Source organism: Gopherus flavomarginatus, chromosome 24 (assembly GCF_025201925.1).
Source record: "Gopherus flavomarginatus isolate rGopFla2 chromosome 24, rGopFla2.mat.asm, whole genome shotgun sequence".
In the NCBI taxonomy this organism is placed as follows: domain Eukaryota; kingdom Metazoa; phylum Chordata; order Testudines; family Testudinidae; genus Gopherus; species Gopherus flavomarginatus.
Genome location: NC_066640.1, coordinates 10,256,418 through 10,266,736, shown reverse-complemented (window position 1 = coordinate 10,266,736; position 10,319 = coordinate 10,256,418). Strand labels below are relative to the sequence as shown.

General features: G+C 51.5%; 1 protein-coding gene across 2 annotated transcripts; it reads left to right on the top strand.

Moving 5' to 3' along the window:
* The first annotated feature begins 142 nt into the window (after positions 1–142).
* GNA15 (G protein subunit alpha 15) lies at positions 143–8,379 on the top strand. 2 transcript variants are annotated; one of them, XM_050934153.1, is made up of 8 exons: positions 143–1,400; positions 2,729–2,913; positions 3,800–3,954; positions 4,811–4,939; positions 5,418–5,547; positions 5,820–5,973; positions 6,621–6,863; positions 7,563–8,379. In XM_050934153.1, the coding sequence occupies exons 1-7, from the start codon at positions 1,253–1,255 to the stop codon at positions 6,860–6,862; spliced, it is 1,143 nt and encodes a 380-aa protein (XP_050790110.1). In that variant the 5' UTR covers positions 143–1,252; the 3' UTR covers position 6,863; positions 7,563–8,379. The 2 variants fall into 2 exon arrangements, with proteins under 2 accessions (XP_050790110.1, XP_050790111.1); XM_050934154.1 differs by having other exon boundaries at positions 6,621–6,881.
* The last annotated feature ends 1,940 nt before the right edge of the window (positions 8,380–10,319 follow it).

Below are 10,319 nucleotides of genomic sequence, written 5' to 3'. Positions count from 1 at the left end.
TGAGGGTCAGTGACTGGATTCCTAGTTCTGTTGCTGGTTCTGCCAGGGACTTCCTGTAAGATTTATAGGGAAGTCACTTAACCTCAATCACTTCAAACAGAGCAGCTGAGAGGTTCTGATTGCTGATGTTTTCGCAGCACTCTGAGATCCTTAGGTGCAAGGTGCTGTGCAATGCAAAGAATGATCTTCCTGCTCTATCAGCCAATGAGCAGGGATGGAACATGTGGTAGAAATTGAAAGAAGACACAATGCAGAAGAGAATGCTCACCACATGGGCGGGGTGGCCTGTCGTTTGAAGAACTCAACGCCTTAGAGGTCTGAAATTCTGTTCCACTCCCCTCCTTGGGCAGGAGGATCTGTGATGCACACTGAGGAAGGAGAGAGCTGTTTGTGCATAGGGGATTTTTCCCCTCTCTGAGCTGTCTTATGTGAGCAGGGAGTTGGAGTTTCAGTACTTCTCTGCGTTAGTCCAGACCTGTTGCCCAGGCCTGAGAAGGAGGGTGGGGTAGCTGGTGTGTTTCTCAGACTGGAAGGGTTTCTTATTCGTCACTGTTCCTGACACAGAGAGTTCCCTTAAAGTTTAAGCAAGAGGCAACCTAAATATCGCTGTCTTGGAAACTGGATTTGTGTAAGGAAGGACGAGCCAAGGCAAGTTTCAGAGAGGCAGAATTTTGCCTTGAGAAGAATATTTTAATCGTCATGCTGGGGGAATTTTAAATCAAGATCATTTGAACGCTTCTTGGAAGAGAGATTCCACCCGCACCCCGTCCTTTCTGGTTTGCTTTGTTTTTCTTATGACATTTGAAACACCTGCTACAACGAGAGGTTCTGATTTCCCTTTGTCGCCAGAAACTGACCAGTAACTTCTGCAGAGCTGTAGAATGTTCTGATTTTCTGCGGGGAGGCGGGGAGGTGTAGAGATGCATCTTTGCCTGAAATGGCGGGACAAGAGGCATGCATGAGTTGAATTAATGGCCGGGATGAGTAATCCCCGCACCAGAAACTTTTGCTACCACAGTTCTCAGACAAGCTGAGTGGCAGAGACCACAGCCACGGAGGTTGGAGCATGTGTGATTAAGTGCTCACCAAGCATTCCCGAGCCCAGTTTAAGAGGGCACTGTGGTAGGTACAGTCTGCCGTGCTCCCACCGGGATTCCTGTCTGTGGGGAGGCAGTGAGCAGTTATCCCTCTGTGCTATTGAGTGTGGCGTTTCTCTCTGCTTTCCCCATCGGGGTCAGATCTTTCCCATATCATGGCTTGGTGCTTCTGCTGTTGTCGGAAGTGCCCCTGTTTCCTGTCGGAAGAAGATAAAACTGCTGTTGTGTTAGATAAAGAAATCAACAAAATACTAAGAGACCAGAAAAAGCGAGACAGGCTGGAGCTGAAGTTACTTCTACTAGGTGAGTTACTCTGTGGCCCACTGGATGACTGTTTGGTGGAGAACACGGGGGAGGGGAGCAGAGCCATAAGGAGGCATTTATGCATTTTAGCCAAAGGGGAGGAAGGAAGATAGGTCTCCCCCAAATCTCTGTTGTCCAAAGGTTTCCATCACTCCTGCTCTCCAACCCTCATCAGGCCTGCATTGCAGAAACTGCTTTTGCTGCCATATGGGAGAGTTGTTTCAGATGAATACCGGGCTTGCTCTAAGAGGAGCATACGGCCTTCGCCAGTCCCTGCTGTTCAAGAAAGAGGATTTCAAACTGGAACAGGTTCAGGGAAGGGCTATCAGGATGGTCAGGGGCCTGTCTTATGAGAGGAGACCAAGAGAGCTTGGCTCATTTAACCAGCAAAACAAATGCTGAGCAGGGATCTGATTGAGGTGTGTGTGTGTGTGTGTGCAGGGATCTGATTGGTGTGTGTGTGTGTGTGTGTGTGTGTGTGTGTGTGTGTGTGTGTGTGTGTGTGTGTGTGTGTGTGTGTGTGTGTGTGTGTGTGTGTGTGTGTGTGTGTGTGTGTGTGTGTAAAAAAGCCAGGGAGATATTTAAGCTAAAGGAGAATATTAGCAAAAGCACAAATGGGGTAAAATAGCCATGAATCAACATAGGCTGGAGATGAGGAGGTTTCTAACCATCAGGAGAGGAAGCTTCTGGAACAGCCTCCTGAGGGGAGTAGTGGGGGCAAACAATCTGACTAGCTTGAAGACAGAGCTCGATGAGTCTATGAATGAGATTCTGGGGTGACCTGGGATCAGCAGGGGATTGGACTGGTGGCCAGGCGGCCCTTTCCAGCCTATGCAACCAGCCTTGGTCTCAGGTCCCATGTGTAATAGAACAGAGCTGGTGGCGTTTCCCGCTGGTGTGCTCTTCAGTCCCGGCGAAAGGAAGAATTGGCCTGACAGTTCCAGAATCTGAAGTCTCCAGGCGTCTCCAGGGCTGGCAGGAGAGCTCCGGCTTCAGAACCCCTGTAATCCTCATCCTCTCGGCTGAAGCTTTTCCACGTGCAAAAGAATTGGGAGGCTCTCCAGAAGGGAAATGCACTTCTCCTGCAGCCTCATGGAGAGACAGCAAAAGGATAGTTAAAATGGGGCGGGGGAGGACACATGATTTCCTTCTCCCCCTCCTTGATGCCACAGACCATTTCCTGTCGCAACCTCCCATGGTCAAACTGTGGGCTGTGAACTACCTGCCCCTTGACTCTCAATGGTGGGTGACCCTCAGGTTCCCCACCAGGTTCATGACTCCATCTCTCTGAGGAAGTCTAAGGTCTCTGTCCTGTCTGAGGTCAACAGGTGCTGGGGAAAGCGGGAAGAGCACTTTCATCAAACAGCTGCGGATAATCCATGGGGCGGGCTATTCAGAAGAGGATCGCAAAGGCTTTGCCAGGCTGGTGTATCAGAACGTCTTTGCCTCCATGCAGGCCATGATCGGAGCCATGGAGACTCTGCAGATCCCTTATGCCCAGCCAGAGAATGTGGTAAGTGCAGAGGGAGGGAGGTTGGGCCAGACAGGGAGACCCCTGCCAGCAGTTGCCCTGGATGGGGAGTTGAGGCAGCTGGATGCCCCAAGCCAGACGCACTTCCTGGGTGTAAACCGACAGAGCACCATTGCAGATAATGAAGCGGTGCTGGTTGACATCAGCTGAGGATCTGAGCCCCACCTGCCTGGAAGGCTGGAGCCTACTAGAATGCAGCAACACCCCCCTCTTTGTCCAGGAAGGAGCCCAACCAGTCCACACAGGAGAGCCAAGGGCCGTCGGTGAAAAGCAAAGGGAGGTGTCGCAACAGGCCAGCATATTCCAGAGCTGGTCTGTCACGAGCTGGAAGTTGAGCGAGTGGCCCCTGTGCTCTCCATGGCAGGAGCGATGGCTCCTTGTCCAGGGAAGAGAGGCGCACGCTCCCCCCAAGGCTGAGGAGACTAGTAAGGAATTTTCCTGCTTCCTGACTTCCAGTGTGACCCAAAGCAGGTCACTTGGCTGCCCTGTGCCTCAGTTTCCCCTCTGTGAAATGGGAATAGCAGCACTGCCCTCCCTCCCAGGGGGCCAGTGAGGATACATGCATTAGGGACTGGAAGATGCTCAGATCCTACAGTAATGCGGGCTCTGTGCCTGGATGGAAAACCAAACCCTAGGTTATGTGGCTAGGGCTAGACAGCAAATCAGAAGGCCCTGACTAGAACCCAGGAGTCCTAGCCCCTTGTCTCATGCTCAGTGCACTAGGCCATGCTCCCTCTCTTACTATAACCCCCGGCCTGTGCTGTTCTGATTTGTCCTTGCAGGGAGGGGAGAGAATTTTCATCAGGAAGTTTCCAAGAAGGCAGCTGCTCCCCCTTTATGTAACTCCCCCCCCTTCTCCTGCTTCTAGGAAAACGCCAAGCTGGTCATGGGGGTGAATGCTTCGAAGGTAGTGGCCTTGAACAGGCCGTATGCAAACGCCATTGAAAGCCTATGGAGGGACGCGGGCATCCAGACCTGCTACGAGAGACGGCGGGAGTATCACTTACTGGACTCGGCCCTGTAGTGAGTCACCCACGCAGGCCGTAACGTGGGCGTGAGGCCACAGCTGCCCCCTGCTGGGTGGCACATCAAGCAGCTTTCCCAGGGTTTCCATTTGCCTAGCGGTCGAGGTTTCTGGGACGAAAAAGGGTTTGCTGGGAGAGGCGGTGTGACCCGCTGCATAGGGCACTGACCTGGGTTATTCTCAGCCTTGAGAAAGTTACTTCTCCTCTCTATGCCTGTCTCCTCTTCCACCTATCCTGTCTCTTTTAGCCTGTAAGAGAGTCAGGGCAGAGGCTGCCTCTTACGATGTGTACGTACAGCACCTTGCACAGCAATATCTTAGTGTCTGCTGGCCGCTCTGGATTCTGCAGTAATACACACAATAAACTCCATTATATTTGAATGGGTATTTTAAGTTTTCCTTTAAATATTTAAACACGTTTTTGGTTATGTGCTTGGTCCAGGGCCTGAAGTAGCAATGAATCATAAGTCTTCTGAGTCCAGCCAGATGCAGAAACCTCCCAGGTGTCTTCCACCTGAAATTTTAGGGTGCTTCTCTGAACTGATGTTCTCTGGGGTTTGCCCATCAATGATAAATGGCTCCAGGCTGCCGGAGGCTCCACTTAGCCTGTTATGCCTTAATAGGAAGGGTAATGGTTGTGTGGTTCGAGCACAGGCCTGGGAGTCAGGACTTGGGAGTTCTCTTCCCTGCATTGCCTCTCTTCACGTCTGGCTTAGCTTCCCCTCCCATCTGTGGAAACAGGGACATTATGACTGGCTTACTATAGGGCTGTGTGGTCTGTAAAGTGCTTTGAGATCCTCTCGTATGAGGTGCCAAAGGGACTGACTTCCTCCTAGTTTCATGGCTGTTTTGCAGTTTTCTGTCCAGCCTGGAGCGTATCGCAGAGGACAGTTACATCCCCACAGCTCAGGATGTCCTGAGGAGCCGCATGCCGACGACCGGCATCAGTGAATACTGCTTCTCGATGCAGGAGATGATCTTAAGGTGAAGCTACTGCAAAGCAGTCAGATGTGCATGGGATTCCCTGCCTTGTCTTTGCTGCTGTTCCTGCACAGATCCAATACAGGCCACATTCTCTATATGCGAGTGAGGTGTCATATAAGCAGCTACGTTAGGAGCTCCTGATTGCAATCAGGCTGGGTGGTAACAGAACCTGATACCTGCTGGGGTCTTTGTCCTAAGCTATCTCTAGTCTGCTTTCCTCACAGTCATATCTCCTACCCCCTCCAGTTTCAGGCAGGTGAATCCCACCCTGGGTGTTGCTGTGTGCTGTGGAGTTGCTATCCTCCACCCCAGAGCTGGCTGCTTGCCGGTGGTGCTGCACTCATCGTTGGCACACCTTCTGGGTCAAAGGGAGTCCTGTAAATGCTGCATCCTACGGGTAAATCCCTCTCCTAGGCAGCTCCACCCCAGCAGCGTGACAGACGCCAGCTAACGCCCCTGTCCTTCCGGCTCCCTGTAGGATTGTGGATGTGGGTGGGCAGAAGTCGGAGCGCAGGAAGTGGATACACTGTTTCGAAAACGTTATTGCCCTGATCTACCTGGCTTCCCTCAGCGAGTACGACCAGTGCCTGGAGGAGAATAGCGAGGAGGTAAGGAGTCCTGAGGAGATGTGCCAGGGTGCAGGGCAAACCTTTCCTGCCACAAGACCTGGGTGTATATATCTCACTAGCAAGCATGTCTGGAGGGACTCCTGTCATAACCTAGAGCGCTCTCTACTTAGATGTCTGGCTCAAGGGACTGCCTCCCTCCCTGCATCTGGGCTGCTGTGTTCCTTGTCTGAGTCCTCTTTGACTCACACAGGGCATTCTGGGAGTGAAGGGAGCTGATGGGTGTTGTCTTTGTCTCCCACCCCCGGATGCAGAATCGGATGAGGGAGAGCCTGGCACTGTTCAGAACCATCCTGGAGCTGCCCTGGTTCCAGAGCGCCTCCGTGATCCTCTTCCTAAACAAAACCGACCTCCTGGAGGACAAGATCACCCACTCGGACCTGGCTGCTTACTTCCCCAGCTTCCCAGGTAACTCCCGCCAAACCCTGCTGCGTGAAGACCGACCCTTGGGGGCTCTCCGGAAGCAGAACCCATGCCTGTAGAGAGCAGCTCTGGAGCAGATCCTCCCCGCAGTCTGTTACGGAAAGAGCCACAAGTGAACATCTCCCCAGTGGTCCTCCCGCACTCTGACCATTGCAGAAAATGCTCCCTGCACCATCATTCCATCCTCTGCTTTGTTACTGGGTAACTTGCTTTTTTGGCATGCAGAGAAATGGGGCGGGAATGACCCTGTGTGTATTCTCTGCCCTTGCTCTGGTCCAGAATAGCCCAGGCCCCCGTGGGTAACACGTAAATGTCTCTCACTAACTCTGTGTGTGTGAGGGGGAGTGTTTCCCAGTCAGGGACGGCTCTGTAAGCTCTCTGCGGCACAGGCTGTTGTCTTTTTGCTATTTATTGGCATAACAACCAGCACAATGGGATGCTGCTCTCTGAGCGGCTTTGCCCGGCACTGGCTTAAAATGAATAATCAAGGTTTTGTTGCCCCGTTCACAGTCACCCGTGCAGAGGAAGCTGTGACTGCCACTACTGTGACTTCCTGTTCTACCCTGTGTGCTGGAGCCAGCCTGGCTTTCCGTGGCAAAGCCCTGCTGAGGTCTCTTCTTGTTCCACGACAGGACCCAAGCGAGATGCAGAGGCGGCGAAAAAGTTCATTCTGGAGATGTACGTGGACACCTACAAGCGATGCTCCGTGGTCCCCCGCGACGCAGGGCAGAGACCCTCTGAGACGGCCTCCAAATCCAGGTGCCTCTACCGCCACTACACCTGTGCCACGGATACGCAGAACATCCGCAAGGTCTTCAGGGACGTCAGGGATGTGATCTTGGTTGGCTATTTGGACGACTTCAACCTGCTGTGAGGTGAAGGGCTTAGGCCAGGTTCATGCCTGGCAGTGACATTACAGTGCTTGGCGTGGCCAGTGCACAAGGGGACGAATCAGCTGGGAGTCAGAACAGCGGACGTTGGCTGCTGCTGCTCGTAAAACGCACTTGGAATGTGCCCCTGATGCTGTGTTTGGACAGGCGCCAGCCTGGTGCTGGGAGCATGTGAGGGGAACAGTCTCACTAATACCGCCTCGGCTCAGAGGTCTGTGGAGCTGCCTTTCTCACCGCATCCTGCCAGAATCCCTGCAGGGCTGCCTGCAGAGTGTCAACTCAGGCCTTTCTCTAGGGGTCAGTTTTACCCCTTTCTGCGGGAGATGGGCCCAAAGCCCAGCACTGACTGGGGATTGGCTCCTGTGATGGCCTGTAGCTTCTTCAAGGGCTATTTTCGCCATCCCTTCATGCTAGTGGAGGGGCTGCTTCTTGCCGGGACGCTGGGCCCAGCTTTGTTTTTGTTGTCGAGGTGTTTTTTCATGTGGATTTATCTCTAGGAATAGGAGCTGGATTGAGAGTCCTGGAGACCAAACTTCCCTGTTTATCCTCAGGCCCGGGCAGCCTTCCCCAGCACTGCCCAGCCAAAGTCCTGTCCCTCTGACCTTCAGGGTCACCTGTAAAGATGAGAAGGGAGTTTGACCACCATGGCTCATTCAGTCATTGGCCTCCTCTGCTTTCCTGCAGGGCAAATAGGTAGTGACTCCAACTCAGCGGGAGAAGAGAAGGCACAGCTGCTGGTTGGACTCTGCTGGGGAGCTGCCGTGTGTGTGTTGTGGAATCCTTCCAGTTCCCCGGGAGTCTCTAGCCTAGGAAGGCAGCATGGGGGACAGCACCTCGTGTTCTGATGCTCAGAGGAAGGCATGAGCTGTGACGTGAGCGAGTGTCTCTTCTGGTGGGAGGACAACCACCTCCCGGAGGAGGAGTGGGAACTTCTCCAGAGGGAGCTGGAGCCTGTGTCCAGGCCCACCATGCGCAAACCATCTCCCCAGACAGGAGACCCAGCGTGAGCCTCTGAGCATGGACATTCAGCCAGAGCGGAGGGGTGAATTGAATAGGACTGTTGTGAAGGCCAATTTATGAAGCAATCTTTATGGGTTGAGGGAAAATTATGTTAACACCCAATCAATTCTCTTATAGTTGTCTGCAGTTCTCTTCCTTCTGGTATCTGCAAACCACACTACAGCACCTTCTTAAAGAGCCTTCTAGTTCAACGGTTCTTCAAGGTTTATACTGGTGACCCCTTTCAGACAGCAAGCCTCTGAGTGCGACCCCCCCCTATAAATTAAAAGCACATTTTTTTATATTAAACACTATTATAAATGCTAGAGGCAAAGTGGGGTTTGGAGGTGGATGCTGACAGCTCGCAACCCCACCACATAATAATCTCGCGACCTCTGGTGAGGACACGACCCCCAGTTTGAGAACTCCTGTCTGGTTCATGTTTGCACTGATATGGACTTTCTGCTGAAATGTGAAATAAAGAGGAACTGACTTTATCTGACGCTTTAACTCCTTTGCATATATTCTGGTACAAATTGTTATGCCTCTCTGGAGCAGGTCTCCTAGGTTCTGTTCCAGACTCTGCCACTGACTTGCTGTGTGACCGCGGGCAAGTCATGTTGTTGGTCTGGGCCTCAGTTTCCCCATTTGCAAAATGATGGGGACATATAATGATACTTCTCTCCCACGGAGGAGCTGTTGGGTTTAATGTCTTGCTGGAGTGTAGGTGCTTTTATATATGACAATTGATGACTGTAGTTAAAAATGTGATGGCTTAACTCTAACGGTGAGGACATTTAACCATCAGACCAAACTCCCCAGGAAAGTGGTGGAATCTTTATCCCTGGATGTCTGCAGATCAAGACTGGGTGCCTTCCTGAAAGATAATTCTTTAGTCCAACACACATCTGGCTCAATACAGGGGTAACTGGGTGAAACTCTGTGGTGGGGAGGGGTATGCAGGAGGTCTGACTAAATGATCTTCTTATAGTTTATTCTGGTCTTAAAGTCTATGAATCAGCTAGTTGATGGATCCTGTTGAGATAAATTTATTTTGGTTGTTTCTTAGTGCCCCGACTAAGTGCCGTGAAGTGATCTGTGATTGAAAAGAGGCCGCCTGGCCTAGTAGGTAAATACTGAACTGCGGTTCAAGAAACCAGAGTTCTGTTCCTGGTTTTGCCGCTGGCCTTCTGGATGAACCTGGTCAAGTTATGGCACTGCGTGTGCTTCAGTTTCCCCATCTGTACAATGGGGATAATGGTGCATCCCTCCTTTGTAAAGTGCTTTCAAATCTTCTGTTGAAAAGTGCCAGATAAGAGCTAGGGGTTCCCAAATGCTAATATAACTGGGGATCAGAGGGTTTGATTCCTGGGCGTATGCCTCCCCCTCCTAGTTGTGGAACTTAATTACAGCCTTGGACCTCTTACACGGCTAGTCAGGAATTGATTTCATGGCACATGTTTAATAGATTTTTCCAGTCCCTTTAATGGGGACACCTGGGAGACTGTATATTGAATAACAGGGACAACTGGAAAATGCCTTTCCATTGCTTTTCCGACTTGGAGTTAAAAGTGCCAGAGCTGTTGATTCATTTTCAAAAATGGCCCCACTGACTTTTGGTTCTTGGATTTGGGGAATGGCCAGCTGTGGGGATCCCTGGGCTGAGCAGCTGCTGCTCCCCTGAGAGTTGAGTGACCAGCCTGCTTGAAAACCAGGCCCAACGTGTCTTAAGCTGGGCACCGAAAATGAGAAGCCAGTTTGGAAGAACCTTCAGCGAGGGCGCAGATGAACCCAGGCGTGTTTTTTTGGGGTGGTTGTTTGCACTTGCTAGTGCGGAAACCCCGGCTTCTTCTATCAGGGGTATTTGGTTAACTGGGCAGGGACAGTCCTTTGTCAGCAGAGCCGCCCTTGCTCTAAATTCTACACTGTCAGCCTGGCATAGTGACCAGCTGGAGCCTGGAGCATCATTGTTCAGGTAATAAGTGAGGCACTGAATCACTGATGCAACGAGAGGTGTTTTGAGGACAGAAAAAGCATATAAGGGCGTCCAGGCTCCATTGGCATCAATAGAGTCCTGAGTGGATACAAAATTTTTATCCGCATCCAATCTGCAAAAATGATATGCGGATGTCTGCAGATTTGCAGGGCTCCAGACGTCAATAGCAAAACTCCCATTGAATTCAATAGGGAAGGGGTTTCACCCCAAGTGTGTGGTCCCAAAGTCTGTGGGGATGTCTCTCTGACACAGAAGAAGGCTGATCTTGTGGGGAAAGCCCTGGACTGGCACTTGAGCTGGGTTCATTCTCTAGTTCTGTCACATACTCCCCCTTTCACATTGGACCAACCCTTTGACATCTGTAACATTCCTCAGGTAAGTTCTTAGGGGAAAACACCTCTAACTCCTGGCTTTGGCCAGAAGAGGTCAGGTTACTGTTTTCTCAG